Source organism: Rhincodon typus, chromosome 38 (genome assembly GCF_021869965.1).
Source record: "Rhincodon typus isolate 14 chromosome 38, sRhiTyp1.1, whole genome shotgun sequence".
NCBI classification, from domain to species: domain Eukaryota; kingdom Metazoa; phylum Chordata; class Chondrichthyes; order Orectolobiformes; family Rhincodontidae; genus Rhincodon; species Rhincodon typus.
The window spans coordinates 20,462,260-20,483,990 of NC_063369.1; the positions used below are offsets into that span (position 1 = coordinate 20,462,260).

At 42.0% G+C, this 21,731-nt stretch overlaps 2 protein-coding genes across 2 annotated transcripts in view; one reads left to right on the forward strand and one right to left on the reverse strand.

Annotated features, from left to right (window-relative positions):
• The first annotated feature begins 649 nt into the window (after positions 1-649).
• Positions 650-5,819, forward strand: LOC109911806 (CCN family member 1-like). Its single transcript, XM_020511189.2, has 5 exons — positions 650-1,213; positions 1,386-1,599; positions 2,066-2,392; positions 2,664-2,866; positions 4,039-5,819. The coding sequence occupies exons 1-5, from the start codon at positions 1,154-1,156 to the stop codon at positions 4,339-4,341; spliced, it is 1,107 nt and encodes a 368-aa protein (XP_020366778.1). The 5' UTR covers positions 650-1,153; the 3' UTR covers positions 4,342-5,819.
• Positions 5,820-14,066: 8,247 nt separating this feature from the next.
• LOC109911840 (spliceosome RNA helicase DDX39B) overlaps positions 14,067-21,731 on the reverse strand; it is a 40,861-nt gene continuing 33,196 nt past the window's right edge. Inside the window, exons 7-11 of the mRNA XM_020511219.2 lie at positions 20,628-20,759; positions 18,569-18,678; positions 18,288-18,432; positions 16,847-16,994; positions 14,067-14,363 (exon numbers count right to left, since the gene is read on the reverse strand). Of these exons, the coding sequence (XP_020366808.1) occupies positions 14,347-14,363; positions 16,847-16,994; positions 18,288-18,432; positions 18,569-18,678; positions 20,628-20,759 (552 nt within the window). The 3' untranslated portion in view covers positions 14,067-14,346. The remainder of the gene's footprint in view (positions 14,364-16,846; positions 16,995-18,287; positions 18,433-18,568; positions 18,679-20,627; positions 20,760-21,731) is intronic.

The following is a 21,731-nucleotide window of genomic DNA, read 5'->3' on the forward strand; positions in this document are numbered from 1 at the left end:
TGAGTGAGACTGACTGTTACTGAGGCTGACTGTGAGTGAGACTGACTTACTGAGGCTGGTCTGACTGAGTGAGACTGTCACTGAGGCTGAACTTTTTTTATTTCAAAAATATACTTTACTCGTAAAAAATATCTATATATTCACAAAAACAATTCAGTTCTGTATAGTAGCATATCAAGGAACCAAACACACATTGGAGTTTCACCATCCAACAAATAAACTGAAGGCACCTCTTACTGAGGTGCAGGTAAGGTCCAATAACTGAATAGACGCCCCCCGCCCTTTCTGCCCCAAGCTTTAGTACATCCCTCAGCACGTACAGCTGAACTGACTGCCTGAGACTGTGACTAAGGCTGAGGTAACAGAATGAGAGCTGAGTGAGACCAACTGTAGCTGAGGCTAAGCTGACTTTTGACTGAAATTAACAGTTACTGAGGCTGTATCCCCACTTTATGAATGGGCTCCATTCAGCATCGAGAGCGGTTCGGCACCTGCGCACTTGAGTTTCTGAATGGAATGTCTGGGATAGAGACTCGTCTCTGATTAGACAGCCAGGCAGCTAGTTAGCCAATGGGAAAGCTGATACTGCGGGGCGAGTGCAGTATAATTAGGGGGATGAGGTGGAGGCAGAGACAGAGATAAGTACAGAGACAATAGCGCAGCAATCGAGATCAGAACAGAGGGAAAAAGGGCATCACAGCAATACAGAGGTAGAGGGGGAGCAGCACAAAGGTAGAGAGAACACTGACTGAGATACAGAAAATAACACAGAAATAGAATTGCACAGGGACAGATGGAGACAACAGCGCAGAGAGGTAGAAAAATAGCATAGAACGATGATATAACAGTACAGAGACAGGGAGAACAGCAAAAAGAGAACAACAGTGATAGATAAAACAGAGTAGAGGCAGATAGAGCGAAAGAGTTAACAGCAGAGAGACAAAGAGTAGAAGACTCAGGTAGTAGAATTAAAAGCTGGAGGACAGCGAGAGAAAGTGATAGTAATAGAGAGTGTTAGATTAAGGAGCTGAGGTACAGCGGGAGGAAAGAGAAATTCAGAGAAGGCGTGAGAGAGAGAGTGAACAGTAGACAGTGAGCTCCGAGAAGGAAACCCAGGAACCGAGTGCCTCACTCCGCCCTAGGAACTACAGAGATGGAGGGGCTGCTGTTCTTCTCTCTACTCCTGTCCGTGGCTTCAGCTCTGCTGAGCAAAGTAAGCTGCTCCCTATTTTATCTGTCGAAAGTTTGCAGTGTTGAACGTTTTTGCTGGGTGTTGCAGTGGGTTTTGGGACGTACTTAGAACGAAGCTGTCTCTTCAATGTGAAGACTCAGTGTCTGCCCCCCACCCTGTTTTGACTGACCACTTGCTGTTTTTGTGTTTCTAGGTAAGAGTGCAGTGCCCGGGTGAATGCAGCTGTCCCCCGAGCCCAGCCCGCTGTCCTCCCGGGGTCAGCCTGCTCCTAGATGGCTGTGGATGCTGCAAAGTGTGTGCCCAGCAGCTGAACGACGACTGCAGCCTAGCGAGCCCCTGTGACCACTTGAAGGGGTTGGAGTGTAACCAGGGGGCAAAGATGCTAGCAAGAGGAGGCATCTGCAGAGGTTAGTGTGCTTGACTGAGTGCCTGGGGAGGGCAGTGCCCAGAAGGAGTGGGAGCAGTGTCCAGAGAAATAAACAGTGCCTGAGGAGAGTGGGCAGTACCTGGGGAGAGGGGAGGGTGAAACATCTAGGGGAGATGGGAGAGTGCAGTACCTAGGAAAAGAGGAAAGAACAGCATCCAAGGGAAACAGGATGGGATAGTGCCTAGGGGATATGGTGGTTCCATGGGAGGGGACAGTGCCTGGGGAGATATGAGGTGGCAGTGTCCCAGGATTTGGCGGTTACTGAGAGGGGGTAGTACCTGGGGTCACTTTTTCAGGAGGGTGGTGGTTTGTTCTGCTAAATCTGTCTAATATCTAATCTCTAACTAAACCTCTGTTTAGTTGGTTTGAATTGTATATGTAGGTGAATGAACAGGGAAGCACGTGCATCTGAGCAGCTGTGAACAGTGTTGACCTTCTCTTAACAGCAAAGTCTGAGGGCAGAACCTGCGAGTATAACGGGAGGATTTACCAACATGGTGAGGGTTTCCAGCTAAGCTGTAAACACAAGTGCACCTGTATAGATGGAGCAGTGGGCTGCATTCCCCTCTGCCCTCAGGAACTGCCTCTGACTGGGATGAGCTGCCTCAACCCCCGCCTGGTGAAAGTCCCAGGGCAGTGCTGCGAGAAGTTTGTCTGTGATAAGGAGGAATCGAAACATCGTGGAGTGGCATTTCACGACCTGGTTTACCTTGCTGGGATCAGCAGCAACGAACTGGTTCAAAGAAAGCATCACTCTCTGAGGAACCGACCTGGTGAGTTGCTTGAACTGGTTAAACAGTTCACTGCCCTGTCCAGTTACAGAAACACAAGTATCCACAGACCAATTTTAGCCACTACATATGTCAGGATGGTATTTGACTAAACAAGACTAAAATATCATTCGAATACTTTCCATGAAATCGAAACCTTTTCGCAATTCTGTTCCTCTGTGACTTGTCTATTTTAAGAAATCTGTGGTCCTGGTTATGAATGCTATGTTTTGCCTGACCAGATCTTAAAACCACTTATCATTTACTTTTTCAGCTTGGAGAGCCCTGTTTGAAGGATGGAGATTCCCTCAGTACAAGTGCATTGTCCAGACAACCCAGTGGTCTGAATGTTCAAAAACCTGTGGCTTGGGTGTGTCCACCAGGGTCAGCAATGACAACCCTGAGTGCAAGCTGAAGAAAGAGACACGGTTGTGTCAGGTTCGAAGCTGCAGGCAGACCTTCTATCCCAAACTGAAGGTAAATGAAGTTCTACAAGACCATCTGGGAAGTCACTGAGTATTGGGGAAGTACAGTGAAGATGTCTGCTGATGCTGTAACTGCAAAATGTGCACAGAGTGGACATGGTTATCCCTCAGGTCCATCAAACAGCCAATGTTTCAAGAAATTCACTGGATTTATCAACCAGAGTCCCAGACTAATGTTCTATGGACGTGGTTCAAATCCCACCATTGCAGCTGGTGGAATTTAGTTCAATTAATAAAATCTAGAATTGAAAACTAGTCTCAGTGGTGACAGTGAAATTATCATTGATTGTTGTAAAAGCCCACCTAGTTCGCTAATGTCCTTTCAGGAAGGAAATCTGCCATCCTCATCTGGTCTGACCCACACGTGACTCCAGACCTTGAGTTATGTGGTTGAGTCTGAACTGGCCTCAGAATGGCCCTAGCAAGCCACTCAGTTCAAGCGCAGTTAGGATTGGGTAATAAATGTTGACCTTGCCAGCAACTCCTGTATCCGATGAAAGAATAACAAAAAGTATATTTTAAAAAAGATGCCATTTAGCCCCTTAAGCCATCTCCTCCATTGCGTAACACATGGCTAATCTATTGGTGTCGACTCCACTCTCCTATCTGCCTGTCCCCATCCCCAATAATGCTTGATTCCCTTATCAATGTAAAACGTCCACCTCAAGCTTGAATATGTTCAACGATCAAGCCTCCATTGTTTGTTGGAGAAGAGTATGCTAAAGATTAACCCCTCTCAGAGAATAAATTCCACCTCACTCATTATAAATGGGAGACTCCTTATTTTAAAATGTATCCCCAGTTCTCGATTTTCCCCAATGGGAGAAACACCTTCTCAGCAGCTATCCTGTCAAGCTCCATTGAAATGAGATTGCTTCTCATTCTTCACAACTTCAATGAATATGGGCCCAACCTGATCAATCTGTCTTCATAAAACAAATCCCTTTCTTCATCCCAGGAATGTGTTGAGTGAATTTGATAAGAATGTATACAAATGGTTTGGAGAAACTAAATAATTGTCTCTTGTAGATACATCCATGTTTGTTAAGCTAGACAGGGAGCAAAGAACAATGTGTTTTGTTAAACATAAATAGTCTTTAAAACCTAGTAGTTAAGATAATTGACCAAATCAGACTCATTAAACTGTTCCATTACCTCTTTCAGAAAGGGAAGACATGTACCAGAACCCAAAAGGCTATGGAACCAGTTCGTTTTAACTATGCTGGTTGCAAGAGTGTAAAGCAATATCAGCCAAACTCCTGTGGCTTGTGCATAGACCAACGTTGCTGCTCACCACGAAAGACCCGAACAATCCGTGTCCAGTTCTCTTGTGAGGATGGTGAGAGCTTCAGCAAGAATATGATGATGATCCAATCATGTAAATGCAGCTACAACTGTCCACACCTGAACGAGGTGGTCCAGCCATCCTTCAGACTCGACAATGACATCCACAAGTTCTTAGACTAAAAGCTGAACTTTCAACCCTGTCTTCTTGAACTCTGGTGAGAGACTGGGCTGAAGAAGAGGCAGCAGGCCAATCAGATTTGAACATGTGGCCCTCTGTTCTAATTCCAGGACAAGAGACTCCGAGCTGCTCTCCTTATGAAGAAAATATTGTACAAACAAGAATGTACTTCATTATTCTGCAGAATAGGCTTGTAAGACCATAAATTTCTCTGTTCATGCACGTGTAGCACTATTTCCTGCACTAAATGGTGGATGGCGGTTATTCCACTGAAATCTAAGCAGGACCATAGTCTGCTGTAGTGCAACTTTGTTGGCAGGTGATTTTAGTTTTTTAAAACTATTTTTAACTGGACTGTAGTGTCTCATCAGCGAATATTTTGCTTATGCCTTGCAGCAACAGCACTGATCTGAGCCTTTTGGCACTTCCTCTTGGCAGCAACTCTCTGCCTACTTCTGGGACAATCCGTAAGTTTCTCTATATTTCAAATTGCACAAGACATCTTCAGGTATCTTGGAGTTTATGAAGTGGCTTTGTTTCAGAAGCCTGTATCTTATCTGTAGTTTTTGAGCCTTTTGTAGAAATGCTTGAGCATTGTGTGTGTGCACGTTTGTGTGTGTTTCGCTTGTTTTTATTTGTTTGTCCTGTCTGGAATTGAGTTACTGTATCCCATACCATCCAATAGGTGGACTTGTTTGCAGTGAGAAAGTGTGGATCTCAACTGGGACGGGGACAATTTTAAAGGCATATGATGCTGTGAAAGAGGTGCCCGATTATTTTTCAGTTAGAATGAGGCAGCCTCTTGGTTGCAGCAGGTCAGTCTGGAGCTCATTGACGTTTTGGTGAACATCAGGTTCCTCCTGAACTGATCATTTGTAAGAGCTGCTGGCCATTCATTAAGGAGAGCAGTGTTGAAATCTGGAGTGAAAGCAGAGATTTTTGGGCTGAAAGGGAAACTGGCACGATATAGTGTATCTGTGCTTAATCTCTGAACCTGGTCATCTATGTTGATTGATTAAATTGTGTTGTTTTAAACCAACTGCTGTTAAAAGTCCTGGTTATCACTGGCTTTCTGCTGATAAATATACTTGGGCTCAGTGATTTGTGCAAAAGCCAGAACCAAGTAAGGCTCAATACATTGACAACAACCTTAATTCCTCCAACTATTTGTAGGTTTAAAACTTCTGTGATACAGAAAATGGATTAAATTTTTTATGTGAAAATGAAAGGATGACAGTATAAAACCAGCAACTCCCCTGACATGCCCAGTGTAGGTTAAAGTGTCTGCTTCATTGTTTATTGGATGTGGGTAATGTCAGGATTGTAATGTCTGTTTGACACATTCTGCATCCTATAGTTAGTATTGCTCCCTGGCAGCAGTCAGCTGCGAGCAGCAGCAGAACTGCAGTTAATTGAACTTGTGCTTTCATTCCTGTATTGTGTATTTAAGGTACGGCATATTTTTATAAATTGTAATATAGTGGATTTTAAAATGTATTTTGGAAAATTATAAGAATAAAATTTTATTTTATAGAAATCAATGTTTACTATCTGGCCTGATTTACAGCTTTCACTGTCCCATCTTGAAGATGCTGGCATTTTGGTTCCTCCTCTAGATTGACATGTAGTAGCAGCTCTGCAGTAAACATTTTCCATGTGGTATACAGCAACAGGAGGAGGCCATTTAGCTCCTCATAGAAACTAGGAACAAGAGTTCATTCCTTCATGTTTGTTCTGCCATTCTATATGAACATGGATGATCATCTATCTCAATGGCATATTCTATATCTTCCCTGATGCCTTTAAAATCTAAAAATGTATCTCTGTTTTGAACATATTCAGTGATTTGACCTCCACAGTGTTCTGTGGTAGAGAATTCCACAGGTTCACCACCATTTTACTAAAGAACCTTTTCTTTATCTCCATCTTGAATAGTCTATCCTGTATCCTGAGACTGTGTCCCCTGATTCTAGACTCCCCATCCAGGGGAAATGTCCTCTTTGCATCTAGTCTGTCTAGCCCTGTTAGGATTTAATACAGTTTGGTCATATCATATTCCATTTTATTTTTCTAAACTCTAGTGAAAACAGGCCCCGTTGAACCAATCTGTCTTCATAGGACAGTCCTACTTTCCCTGGTATCAGACTGATGAACTTCTATAGCACTCCCTCTGTGGTAGGTGTATCCTTTCTTGGGTACAGTGACCAAAATTACATACAATAGTCCAGATGGTGTCTTACCAGGTCCTTTGTAGAATTGCAGTAAGAGACAGATTCATAGAATCCCTACAGCAGAAGCAGTCCTTTGGACCATCAAGTCCACACCAACCCTCCGAACAGTATCCAACCCAGATCCATTCCCTGCTACCCTATCCTTGTATCCTGCATTTCCAATGGCTAATCCACCAAGCCTTCACATCCCTGGATGCTATGGCCAATCCACTTAACCTGCACTTCTTTGCACTGTGGGAGGAAACTAGAGCACATTGCGGAAACCCACGCAGAAATGGGGAGAATGTGCAAACTCTACACAACTGCCCAAGGTCAAAGTAGAGACCTCGTCACTACTCACCAGGTCCCTGGTGCTGTGAGGCAGTGTTGCTAACATCTGGGTCACTGTGCTATTCCAAATTGCAGCCTGTTTGTGTCATTCTATGGGATCATGGCACTACAAATACCCAGCTATCCCCACATTCCTTAATGTCACAAAAATCATACCAACATGAAGCAACTACTACAGTTACTGGGAATTTGAAATAAAAAGTGAATATTGAAAATGCTCAGCAGGTCAGACAGCATCAATGGAGAGAGTAACAGAATGAATGTTTCAGATTGACCACCTTTCAAAAGGGAGGGAAACAAAAGTAGGTAACTTTGGTCAGTTGGCTTAACATTTTTCATTGGGAAAATGCTAGAGTCTATTATAAAAATGTATTAGCTGATCATTTAGAAATGCATAATATGATCAGCAGTCAGAATAGTTTCATGAAGAAACCATGCCTAACAAATTTATTTGATCTTTTTAAGGAGGTACAGAGCAGGATAGATAAAAGGAAGGCAATAGATGTGATGTATTTGGATTTCCAAAAGCCGTTCAATAAGCCACTGCCCATAAATGATTCTATGATTCTATGATTCTATAAAGCCACATAATAAGTTAAAAGCCCATGACATTGGGTGCAGTCTATGAACATGGATAAAGGATTGGCTAACTAAAAGAAGGCAGTAAGTTTGAATAGGAGGAGCAATTTCAGGATGGCAACCTGTAACTGATGGAGTGCCACAGGGATCAGGGCTGGAGCCACAATGATTTACCATATATTAGTGACTTGGATAAGGAAAGTGAATATATTATCACCAAGTTTACAGGTGACAGAATGTAGGTGGGAGGGTAAAGACCATAATATTTGGAAAAGGAGTAGGCTGTTTGGCTCCTCAAGCATTCAATAGGATCATAGCTGATCTGATACTCCTTACGTCCACTAAATGGTAAGGAAAACACTCTAAATATCTTGTTTTTTTTTTACTTTTTGTATTTTTTAGTGGACTGAAATAAAATAACTACTTTGAAATCTTAGGATTTCAAGGATGACTGCATGTTTTAAAACCAAGGAATTTGATACCTTTTTGTGAACCCTGTTTTTGTAGCTGTGAGTAACAGCAACATGCAGATGAACTGGAGCTGAGTTATCATTTACAAATGAAGCTGATTGACTTGTGGACTAGTGGTCAGTTATCAATGACAAAGATCCTCACCCTGCCATGATTTGTAATTGGTTGTTAGGTGGCTGAACAGCTTAGGTTGCAGGAAACAAAATATTTCCTTCTCAGTTCTCTGCAGTGAGTCACTTTACACCTGATAAAACCAGTTTATTTTTCTTTCAGCATATGCTGCAGTTTATACCTTTGAGTTAGATAAGTCAAAGATCTTTCAGAAGTGAAACAGCCACCCCATGCCTCTTGCAAATCAGTGGAAACATTCAGAAAAAAGCCAAGGAGAAACCTTTGGATCAGCAAGAACCAACTCAACAGATCTTGTGAACAAAGACTATGGATATGTCTTCCCCAGTTTTCTCTCCATTCATTTTTTTCCCCTGTGTTATCTGTCTGTCTGTGAGAAAGGGTGAGTTTATAACGGGTTAAGAGCTTCAATTTTTAGAGTTCAATTAATTTAATAGTTCATCTGTAGCTAGAATGTAATAACCAGTAATAAATAATAAGTCTTGTTCAGTATGGAAACCTGGTGTATACTTTTTACCAAGCTGGGTCTGAAAATATGGACAGAAATTGCTACCCTTGTTGGCTTTTTGTTATTTTTATTTTTTTTAAATCAGTTTTGAACTCCAAGCTGGAAATGACTTGTGTACTTTGGGACAGCTTGTGGTAAAAGGAAAAAAATCAAACAAAACAATCTTTTGTGAGGCAAGACCTGGAGACTAATTGCAGACAGAGCCTTGATTAAAAGGGTTCTAACAGGCACAGTAACCCCAGGAAGCATATTGAGTTTAAACACTTAGCTGAAGTTGGCTATTAAAGAGGGCAGGATGTAGGGATTGGTTTTGGCAAGTTATTTTTTATTTACTTCTGGAATGTGGGCATCACATTTATTGGCCAGCTGGCCAGCATTTATTGCTCGTTCGTGGTTGCCCTTGGAAAGGTGGTTGTGAGCTGACTTCTTGAACAGTTGCAGTCCACATACTGTAGGCCGACCCACAACGGTCAAGGGAGGGAATTCCAGGATTTTGACCTGGCGACAGTGAAGGAACAGCAATATGTTTCTGAGTCAGGATGGAGGGGAACTTGCAGGTGGTGATGTTCCCATAAAGCTGCTGCTCTTGTCATTCTAGATGGAAGTGGTTGTGGGTTTGGAAGGTGCTGTTGAAGGATCTTTGGTGAATTTTTGCAGTGCATCTTGTAGATACTACACACTGCTGCTACTGAGCGTTGGTGGTGGAAGGAGTAGATGTTTGTGGATGTGTTGCCAATCAATCAAGCTGGGTGTCACTGAGCAGGTTATTGCTGAGTAGGTGCTGCTTGATAGCACTGTCGATGGCATCTTCCATCACTTTTAGATTGAGTAGACTGGTGGGGCAGTAGTTGGCCAGGTTGGATTTGTCCTGCTTTTTGTGTGCAGGACATACCTGGGCAATTTTCCACATTGTTAAGTAGATGCCCGTGCTGTAACTATACTGTAAGAACTTGGCTACGGTGCAGCAAGTTCTAGAGCACAAGTCTTCGGGACTATTGATGGAATATTAGGATCTATAGCCTTTGCAGTATCCAGTGTCTCCAACCATTTCTTGCTATCACGTGAAGTGAATCAAATTGGGTGAAGACTGGTATCTGTAATGCTGGGACTACTGGAGGAGTCCATTTGATACTTCTGGCTGAAGATTGCTGTCAACGAGCCTTATATTTTTCACTTATGTGTTGGGCTCTTCCACCATTGAAGATGGGGATATCTGTGGAGTCTTATCCTCGAGCGAGTTGTTTTAATTGCCCACCACCATTCATGACTAGCTGTGGCAGGATTGCAGACCTTAGCTCTGATCTGTTGGATTTGGGATCTCTCAGTTCTGCCTAAAATTGTTGCTTATGCTGTTTGGCGTGCAAGTGGTCCTGTTTGGTGGCTTCACCAGGTTGACAGCACATTTTCAGGTATGCCTGGCAATGCTCTTGGGATGTCCTCCTGCATTCTCCATTAAACTAGAGTTGATCCCTGGCTCCAGTGGAGGATATGTCAGGCCATGGGGTTACAGATTGTTGTGGAGTACAATTCTGCTGCTGTTGATGGCCCACAGTGCCTCATGGATGCCCAGTCTTGAGCTGCTAGACCTGTTTGTAGTCTGTCCCATAAAGGGTTTTCTCAAAATGAAGGCAGGACTTTGTCTCCACAAGGACTGTCCACTGGTCACTCTTACTGATACTGCCATGAACAGATGCATCTGCAGTTGGCAGATTGGTGAGGATGAGGTCAAGTATGTTTTTCCCTCTTGTCGGACCCCTCACCAACTACCACTAGTTCAGCTATGTTTAGGACTCAACCAGCTCAATCAGTAGTGATACTGTTGAGCCACCCTTGGTGGTGGGTGATGACAGCTCCACCCAGAGTACATTTTGTGCCCTTGCTGTCTTCAGCCTTGACAAATAAAGTTAAGGATAATCCAAAGAGATTCTACAAGCACATTAAGAGCAAGATAGCAACTGAAGAAAGTAGACGCGTTAAAGATCAGAGGTCATCTTTGTGTTGAACTTCATGAAATGGGAGAGAAATTAAATGAATGTTTCACATCAGTTTTTACAGTGGAGAAAGAAATGGAGGCTAGAGAACTTAGGGAAACAAAATATTGATGTTTTGAGAACAGTTCACATTACAGAAGAGGAAGTGCTGGAGATCTTACAAAATATAATGGTGGAAAGATCTCCAAGACCTGATCTAGTGTATCACATGAATTTTATAGGAAGTTAAGGAGGAAATTGTGGGGCCCCCAGCAGAAATATTTCTATCATCTATGAATACAGGTGAGGTGTTGAGTGACTGGTTTTGTGAAGTTGGGTAAAATATTTGTGGATTGGGAGGCAGAAAATTAGAAATTGGTGTTTCTAAAATGCTAGGGGCGGGGGAAGAAAGCATTGCATGGAGTCTTTAAAAGATCATGTGCTTTTTCTGTGCTTAAAGATTTAAAGTGGATGTCTGTGAGCAGCATTTTGAAAGTTTGCAAGTACACAGAGAGCACCCAAATTGAAACATTTGTATCAAAAGGCTGTACAGTTAACAGGCCAAGCAGCAGATTTTACCAAGACAACAAGCTTTTGAATTTAGCCAATCAATTTGAACCAGGCACTTAGGTATCAAATCCCAATTAAATTTAAATCTGATGGTTTTGACAACATAGGAACAACCCTATTGTAAGAAATATTTATAATGTCATCAAGGGTATAAAAAAGAGGAAGGTGGACAAAGCCCCAGAGCTGACTGCCATGTGCCAGAGTTAAAAGCCCTCAGCTCTCACGAGAGAATCGCTGGCTCTCACAGCCTCCTCTATATCTTAGGGAAAGCACCATCTAAATAACTATGGTACCCATGGCACAACTAGTTAACATTCCTGACAGAAGAATCAATGGGAAAGGCATTCCTAAGAGAAGAATTGACAGAAAAGACACACAACATTCTGGAAGACACGTAACCTCACTGCAATTTTGAGAAACTAATTTATTATAAGTGGGACTTGTATTTATTGGAACAATGTACCATTAGAATTTTGGTTTATTCAGGAATAGTTCATATTCAGAAGGGGTTTATTTGGTTTGTTAATAGTTTAGTTAATTTGTTTACTGTTAGAATTAGATAACTAAATTGTTACTTGTTGATTTTAAAAGTGTCAGGAATTTATTTTATTCAAACAAGAAGTTGCTGAAAAGCAGGTTACACCAGTTTTCACACCTTTCTTACAGATTACTGGTGAGGTGATCCTCTTTGGGTGTTTTGGCTTTAGTTCTCAGGGTTGGGGGGTAGGGGTCGTCAATCTCGGCTTTATAACACTGGAGAGTGGCAAACGTCATGCCTTTGTTTATGAAGGGATGTAAGAAGCGTGGGAACTATCGACTTGTGAGTCTGACTTTGGTGGTAAGTTGTTGGAAGTGATTCTGAAAGATAGGATTTATATGCATTTGGACGGGTAAGGAATGATTAAGGATAGTCAGCATTTTTTGTGTAAGGAAAAGCATGTCTCAAACTTGATTTGGGTTTTTTGAGGAAGTAACCAAGATTGACAAGGGCAAAGGGTAGACATTGTTTACTTGAACTTTTGTACAGCCTTTTTGACAAGGTTCCACATCAGTACTCCTCCATGTTGAGCAACTCTTGGAGAAAGTAGAATCAGAATCATACAGGAAATAGACCCTTCGGTCCAACCAGGCCTTTTAGAGTAAATATTGAGGACTGCTAGGGCAACTCCCTCCTGACTATACAGCACTGCACCACGACATCTGTTGGGTCTGTCTTGCTAGTCGGACAGGACATATCCAGGAACGAGGATTGTTTTGTTTGGAACATTGTTTGTAAAGTATGATTCTGTGAGTATGACTATATCAGGCCGTTGCTTAGCTAGTCTGAGATAGCTCTCCCAATTTTGGCACTAACCCCCAGATGCAAGAACTTTGCACAGTCAACAGGGCTGTTTCTGTCATTTTTTCAGGTGTCTTGGTCAAAGCCAGGTGGTCCATCAATTCCTAGGTTGAGACTTTGTAGTGATTGATACAACTGATTGGCTTTCTAGGCCATTTCAGAGGGCAGTTGAGAGTCAACCACATTGCTGAGAGTCTGGAGTCACATGAAGGCAGATCAGGTGAGGATGGCAGATTTCCTTCCCTGAAGGACTTTAGTGAACTAGATGAATTTTTCCAATAATTGGTAATTGTTTCATGATCATCAGTATATGAATTCAATAAAGAAAATCTAGAATTAAAGTTCCATTATCTGCCATGGTGGCATTCGAATCCAAGTCCCCAGAACATTACACTATTCATCTAGAAACTCAGCTTATTGCTAGATCATCACCTTCCCACTCCCGGGTATATTTAGGATGGAGAGTAACTTAAGAGGGGAATTTGCAGGTAGTGGAGCTCCCATGAATCTGCTGCCCTTATCCTTCTAGATGGTCGTGGTCATGGGTTCTCTAAGTGCCATCTTAAGGGGCCTCAGTGATTTTCTGAAGTGCATCTTGTACATGCTATACACTGAAACAAGTTTAAGGCTGGGCATTGCTTAATTTGGAGTCGATGTAGCTACACATGGAGGTTTAAGTGACTGCGATGTGCTGCAGATAAGATTCTGGCAGTCAAGTGTAGGCTGATGTCTACAAAGGATGAAAAGTGAAGGTATTTGACAACTGTGACTGAAATCTCAGCTACACAAAGGGAAGGAGTAAGTGGCAAGTGTGTGGACATCAAAGATGACAGGCTCATATTTCCATTGAAAAGCTGGTGGAACTTGCAGGCTGATGTTGGGTGAGCCTTATAGAGAAAATGATACAGAACTGGAGTACAGCCGGAGATTGCCAGTGCGTATGCAATACAGATTCTTCAGATAACTTGTGAGATGCCAGCAAAACACAAAACTTAACATGAAGTTTAGTGTCATGCAGATCACCTGAAACCTCAACTGCCAGATACAATTACACTGCAGATCTTTGTGATGTCAGTGTTGCAGTGAAAACCTCAGTTTGTTTCACATCAGAAGAGTGAATCTAAATGCTTTAACTCTGGGTGCCATTACACTAAACACTCTGCAATACAGAGTGAAGTCAAAATTACTTTGAAACAAATCAAAATACGCACGTCATGGCGTCTTCATTTTAACTTCACTGCTTTACCAGATCTCTCAAAAAGTTATTCTTGTGCTGCCCTACTAATGGCGGTAGGCACAACTACGCATTTGCAGCTGTTACCTGGCTGCCATTTTAAATGATGCCACTTTTTCCTGTATTGGGAACACACCCTGTACACTTATGGTAACACAGCTGTGTGTATCAGTGTATGGCATAAACATCTACTTGACACTCCTCTGCACAGGACATTGAGCTTCATACTGTTACCTAATCGTGAACTTCAAGCCACACTAAAGAATCTAAACCACTCAGGACTCCCAACAGTTCCATAAAGCATCTGCTAATGTTGACCCATGTGCATGCACTGGTCTTTTTTTCAGGTAAAGCACACAGGTCATGTGGATATTTGAAAACAGATTTATTAACCAACAGACCACCTTTAGGTAAAGACAGGCAGGAGAAAGCAATGTACAAACAAATTAAAACAGATCAAATGTTGTATAAAAGCTTCATTTCTTCCACACAAGTTTTATCCATTGAAACACTTAAAAAACATTTCAACAAAAGGAATTTTAAAAGCCATCTTCCCCTCATGTAGGTAAAAGGCATCGCTGATGCCCATCTGGTAACTGCTGTAAATTTCTGTGGAACAGTTTTGTAGCCTCACCACGTGCTGGTTTTATCGGCTTTGTTCAACTATAAGAAAAAAAAATGAACACGTTAAGGATCTACTCTATCAAACAGAGGGGAAAAATCAAAATCATTCTCTGAAAACCACAACTGAATCGAGCAACCTCACCAGCACAGCCCCAATCTGTTAATGTGTTGCTACCTGTTAACTACATTCCCTCAATTAAAAAGTTTGTAAAATGGCAATATACACTTCTATAACTGAAAAATCTCTACAGCTGAAACGTCTATCACAGCTTCATCAGCAATATCACTAAACTCTCCATACTAACCAGCAATGCCAGCACCGGGTGTAAAAGTAGAATCACTATGGGCAGGGATCAGGAATTCAGCTACTGACCAGAGCTGTAACTGGAGCTTATAACAAAGGCAATGTAACAATTGTGGGACACAAATCTTTATACAGATTGGAGAAATCCAACTGCTAACGGTAATCTGAAAGAAAAGTCTGGAGAATTCTTTTGCAACAGATTTTTAGAACACTACATTATGCTGTTAAGGATAAAGCTTTGTTAAATTTAGTATTGTATAACTGTTAATTAATAACCTCTTAGTAAAAGTTATCTATTGCAATTGAATTTCATACTTAAATTTCAAAGCTTATAAACTTCAGCCCAAAAAAAACTTAAAATTTAAGCAAAGCCAATGCCAATTACCTAACTTTGTGGGGAGAGCTGGCTAAGGTCAATTAGGCAGATAGGAAAAAAAAAAATACAGTAGTGGATTCAAAGGAAAATATGTAAAATATTCAAAAAATATAATTGAAGAAACTCAACAAGATACACACACCCATTGCTTACTAGGGAAGTTAAGCATAGCACAAGATTAGAATAGGCTTTATAATAGGGGTACTCTTCCTATCCCTGGGCCAGGTGGTCTGGGTTCAAGTCACTTAACAGGTTGATTTGCAAAGCCTAGTAACCCAGACGATTGGAGTTTTAGAAACCAGTAAAACACTCCCAAAAGGGGAAAAATTAGAATGAGTAAAGTAGCCAGAAGAGTAAGAATGGATAAACTGCTTTTGCAAGTATATGATAAGGACAGTGTGAGGTAAATTTTCCTCAGAGGTAATGTCAGGAGAAATCATCAGGTATCTGTCCTTCACACTGGCAGACAAGAGCACATCAAAAACAGACGGTATCCAAGTAACGTATCAAAATATCCCTGGAAATTAAAAAGGAGACTGGTAAGATAAGGTAGCTAGCCAACTGGATTCAAAATTGGCCTGAAGGTAGAAAACAGGCTGGTGGTAGATGGTTGTTGTTCAGGCTGGAAGTCTGCAAACAGCAGCGAGATGCAAAGATCGATTTGTTTCCCCTGGAGAGTAGGAAGATGAGAGGTGACCTTATAGAGGCTTTGAAATCATGAGAGGCACAGGTAAGGTGAATAGCAAAGGTCTTTTCCCCAGGGGAAGGGGAATCCAAAACTAAAGTGAGGTTGTGTGTGGGGTGGGGGGTGTGTGGTGGTGGTGGTGGTTGATGTAAAAAGGGACCTGGGGGCAACATCTTCCATATGATGCATATATGAAATGAACTGCCAGGGAAAGTGGTACAGGCAAGTTCAATTACAGCATCAAGAGACATTTGGACAGGTACATGAACAGGAAAGGTTTAGAGGTATATAGGGCAAACACAGGCAAATTGGATTTGTTCAGTTTAGGAAACCTGGTTGGCATGGACGAGTTGGACTGAAGAGTCTGTCTCTGCGCTGTATGATTCTATGACTCTTCAATATTACTACTCAGGAAAGGAATAGAGAAGCAGGGAGCCATAGATCTGTCATCAGTAACATGGTGCAATTGATTAAGGAAGCCTACAGCAGGCACTTTGATCAGACAGAGTCAACACATTTAGACATTGGTGACTGAGAAGGTTTCATGACCAATATTTCACACTCAGTCAACACAAAATTAAAATTTGGTCATTATTTTATCATTGTTTTTGAAATCTTGCTGTCTACGTATAGGTTCCTGTTCCCTGTATTACAACAGTGATTGCACTGCTAATCATCGACATTGTCTTGGGGTGCAGACAGACGTTAGAAACAGGCAGGATGGTCCACTCTTCGTTTGAGAGCACATCCCTCAGCATTTTCACCTTTGGAAAGGAAGCAGCTCATAAGACCAAATATTCACTGAAACAAATTAGCCTTGATAAATTGAGAAGTGGAATCAATTTCCTTTAACAAATATTTAAAAACTAATGGTTTTATTCCACTTCTAGCTTTGCCCTCTCTCCATCTCCATCAACAAAAGCCTACTTGATTATTCCATGTCACCATTAGTCATATATCCATGCCTAATGGAACTGCTCTCAATACTATTTCACCTTGTCACCTCCTTAAAGCTCCATCATCAGCTTTCCAATCACCACCTCTCTCTCTCACACACACACTCCCTCCACCACAAACACCACACTCTCTGGAGGAGAGTTTGTTTTGAAATCAAAAATGTCCTGTCACCATGAGAAAACCCAAAGCTTGGTACATACTGTAGGTGGAAATGTCGATTTCATCTGGCAGTTCGGCAACATTGACCTCAAATCGATCCTGAACATCATTTAGTACTTTAGCATCTGTTTCATCAGACACAAAGGTAATTGCCAAACCCTTTGTCCCAAACCTACCAGCACGAGCAACCTATAGGCAGAAAGGACAAAGAAGGCATTATGAATTTATTCTTAAAACTAAAGTAACTTGGTGGGTTTAAACATACATCACCAACTAAGACACAAAGATCTAAACAGCATTCCCTAGTACACACAGGGATTTGCCAGAATAGTGTAATTCTAGTGAAATAGTGAATAGTGAAACACTTCCCAGAATATCAAACTTGTGGACCCTCAAAATAGCACTCCCATATATCCTTGCATTATTAACACTGTCCAGGGATTGCTGACAGCTCCTGTTCAATTTGTAGAGCTGCTGAAAAGTGCAACTATCCAGTGGAGATAACTAGTTTTGATCAGATGTCCTCTCACATCCAGATTCAAATGAATGTTAACCTCCTGCACAAAACATTAACTTTCTCTCGACTCCAAGTCTTTGGACTGAACGGTTTCTTTCTCCACGGATGCTGCAAGCCTGCTGAGACTCGGCATTTTGTTTTATTAACATTCTTTTGCTCTCTCAAACTGAGAAACTTGCAGTTCATATTCCCCTATTTCTGTTAGCCTTTCTAGTATTTAATTTTATGGTAGGACAGAACTTGCTGAAAAACAGTATTTCTGAAAATGGCTGGCAGTTAACTGCCAACCATTAATGGATGCATCACCCATGGCAATACCTCCACCAGAATCCATTTGCTAATCATCACTTTCCTCTAATATAGCATGGGGCGGCACAGTGGCTCAGTGGTTAGCACTGCTGCTTCACAGCACCAGGGACCCGGGTTCGATACCACGCTCAGGCGACTATCTGTGTGGAGTTTCACATGTTTCCTTTGGGTACTCGGGTTTCCTCCCACAGTCCAAAAACAACGTGCAGGCTAGGTGGATTGGCCATGCTAAATTGTCCGTAGTGTTCGGGGTTATGTAGCTTAGGGGGGTTGTAGGGGGATGGGTCTGGGTGGGACCCTCCAAGGGGCGGTGTGGGCTTGTTGGGCCGAAGGGCCTGTTTCCACACTGTAGGGTGATTCAAAGTTAATAGCTCTCCCCACAAAATAATATTCTTGAGCACTGTCCCGGTAAGTGCAAAATGAAAAACAACAACAAATGGCTTTTCATTCAGCAATCTTTAGTATTTGTATTTTCTCATTTGTTGTCTAGGAACAACAGTCAAGTGGGAGAAAGCTGGGGCTGAGTTGAATGGAGTAAGAAAACATATGGGTTTTAGAACCATATGTTATATGTTCTGTAGACATCCAACAAGTTCTAATAGGTTTAAAGTCAGAAATTGGTAATCAACCTAAGTTTTATTGAAGTGAAATCTTACCCTGTGCAGATATGTGTCAGAGTCCTCAGGCATGTCATAGTTGAAAACAATATTTACTCGCTCAATGTCCATACCTCGACCAAACAGGTTTGTTGCTACCAAGATACGTCTCTGAAAATCTTTAAACTGCTGGTAACGAGACAACCTAAGAGAGAAAGGTAGGAAGGGCTAGAAAAATGCCTCTGCAAAAGCACATTGATCTCACAAATATTAAATGAAAACACCACCAGAATCTTGTGTTGGGATCAAGGTAGTTTTGAGAAAACTCCTGTGATACAAACCTTTCTTCCTGTGCCATTCCTCGATGGATAGCGATAGCTGGGAAGTTCTGCTCTACCAGCAGCTGTGCAAGTGCCACACAGCGCTGTACTGACTTCACAAAGATCACCACCTGCAAAGCAGAAGGCACACCAGCATTAAATGTGCATGCAGACTCTGGAGACTGCCGTTCTTCCACTCTTAGTGGTTACTTATCAATCAGATAGCTCCAAAACTAAATTCCTGATTCCATAGGGAGAAATCAAAAGGCAGCATGCTGGTTCAGTGGTTAGCACTGTTATTTCAATGCACCAGGGACCCAGGATCGATTCCACCCTCGGCGACTGTCTGTGTCCAGCCTGCATATTCTCCCAGTGTCTGCGCAGGTTTCCTCTGGGTGCTCCGGATTCCTCCCAGGTTAGGTGAACTGGCCATACTAAATTGCCCATAGTGTCTAGGGTGTGCAGGCTGAGTGGATCAGCCATACGCAATGTTGCATTACAGGGGTGGTATGGGTCTAGGTGGGATAATCTTTGGAGGGTTGGCATGGACTCAATGGGCTGAATGGCCTGCTTTCACACTGTAGGAGTTCTATGAAATAAAAAAAGCAAAATACCATGGATGTTGGAAATCTGAAATAAACACAAAGTGCTGGAGAAACTCAGTTGATCTGGAAGCCTACGTGGAGAGAGAAACATGATTAATGTTTTGAGTCTGGAGCAACTTAAGAGTCACACTGAACTCAGCATGAACTCTGGCAGCATCTGTGGTAAGAGAAACAGAGTTCATCACTGACTCCAATGTGACTTCTCTTCAGTTGAGGAGTTGCTCCAGATGTGAAACATGAAAGATATTTCTTTCTCCACATATGCATTCAGACCCACCGAGTTTCTCCAGCACTGTTTTTAATCACTGCCTCTATTTGGTTGTGGGTGCGGCAGTATGTGTATCATCAGGATGAAAATACACTGAGGCACATCCCATTCTGCTCCAACCACAACAGGGCCTGTCCAGAACAGGGCATGTGCCTTGCACCAACATCTGCAGAGATAGGTGGGGCCTGAGAGTGGGCAGCTGACGTGGACATTATCCATGAAAGCAAATGTCACTGCCCTGATTCTGTTAAAGCACCAACAGTATTTGGAAAGGTACCAATCACACAGTAACCTTGTGGCAAAGCTCTATGCATATCGAGTCAGGGGGCAATAGCTGGTTGGATAGTAACTAAAAGCAGAGCAGAATAATCGTTGCTGTTCAAATGAGGATGGGGAGGGGAGGGGAGGGGAAAGGGAGGTAGAAGGATCAGTGCTGGGTGCACTGGAATTCATAATTTACATTAACAATTTGGGCTTGGATCAACTATCCCAATACCAAATGTTTCAAATACCACCAAGCCTGGGCAGTCAAGGGGCAAAGAATCTTAACAGGAAAATGGTGTAGGAACAACAATGACATACTTTGTTAACAACAAACATCACCTATATTTTGAAAGCAAAAGAATGCAAGGATTCTGGGGATACACAGATGAACTAACTATTTGGAGCATATTTTGTTTTGGATGTTAGTTAAACCAAGATTGAACATTCTTAATATGAATGTGATCGTTTGAGGGGTTCAAAATTGTGTCAGCTGGATTATAGAAATAGTTTCCTCTGGTGGGAGAGCCAGAACAGGTATAACCTTAAAAGTCTGAACGTGTCCACTCAGGGATGATATTAACAAACAGGTTCTCACACGTGGTAATATAAATGTGGAATGCTCTCCCAAAATAACTGTTGTAGCAGAGGTTCATTGACAGTTTTGTGTCAGGTTAGGTATCAATGGGTAGCAAAACAGTAGAATTAATCATAACACAATTATGGAACATCTGCTGCCCTCACACAACTCTGCCCCTTAGTAGTCACCTTGCCAATTCAGAGTTCATACCTCCTGGTCTTGGGTATTCACAAACACAAGCCACAATCTTTAAAAGAATGGAATGCAAACCTGATTGATCAGGAAGGTGGTAATGGTTAAATATTACCTGTACCTCTGCAAAAAGCTCAAAATGCCATCAGATTCTCATTCAATACAGTGTCTCACCTGATTAAACTCCAGGACGTCAAGTAAATCAAATAGCTTGCGATTCTTCTCATTGTCCTTTAGTTTAACATAATATTGCTGCAATCCATGGAGTGTCAGCTTAGTCTCATCATCAACAAACACCTCCATGGGCTAAATGAGAGAGAAAAACCAGAAATATGTGATATTTCATGAACCAACAGCATTTTTTGGGACCATTTACCATTATGGATCACGCTGGAGACCACTCAGTCCACCTGGGAATAAACCTATCACCCACAGTATTTAACTGATTTTGGGTTTAGCCTCAACTGCTCTGCATGGAAACACATTCAGTGAGGTCATTGCTTTTCATGTAAACAACTTCCAGGTGTTAGTCAAGTTTTCATTTCTCTGTCCCTCTGCCCTGAGGAAGGAGCCGAGCTCCAAAAGCTTGCGTTTTCAAATAAACCTGTTGGACCTTGATTTTTGACCTTGTCCACCCCAGTCCAACACCGGCATCTCCACATCACAGCTTATCCTTAGATAATGTGTGAAGTGCACAGTGTCTAGAATATTCTGACTGCTTCACATTCGTGACCAGAACTAACTAGATACTATACTTAAGATGTTAGTTGGCCGAAGTACAGAAGTTTCAGAAGACTTCTGTAAGTGTTTGGGATGCTTACGGAAACAACTCTGTTCAACCGATACTACCCTCAAACATCTGCAAACACTTCATTCATAGAAGTACAAATGGGCATTAGATTTCTCTTTTTGATAGGCGTGAAGCGCAACTACAATTTTACTAGCCAAGTCAGCAGACTCAGAAGTTTATATCTACTTTCATTAAGCAACTAGATGTTTCCAATCGATGACTGACATTCTTTGAACAAATTAAATCAGCGTGAAACTATCCTCACCAGCGCAACACCACAAACTATCTCCAAACATGGGATCAAAACGAACTATTTGGTCAGCAGACAGTGAGAGGCAGGGAGATCCAGCATGGCAAAATTGTGAAATAATTTTGTGGCCATCAGTAAGAGTATGGGCAATTGACTCAAAAACAGAGTTTGATGGCTGCATGTCTCACTGCTCTGCAAATCCACCCTGGTCGGTTGACTAACCAGACGCTGCAAATAG

Bases quoted from the DNA above. Each gene is read 5' to 3' on its own strand.
- LOC109911806 (XM_020511189.2), top strand. From the start codon at position 1,154: ATGGAGGGGCTGCTGTTCTTCTCTCTACTCCTGTCCGTGGCTTCAGCT. The intron at 1,214-1,385 runs GTAAGCTGCTCC...TTGTGTTTCTAG, and splicing joins CTTCAGCTCTGCTGAGCAAA to GTAAGAGTGCAGTGCCCGGG. The intron at 1,600-2,065 runs GTTAGTGTGCTT...TTCTCTTAACAG, and splicing joins AAGAGGAGGCATCTGCAGAG to CAAAGTCTGAGGGCAGAACC.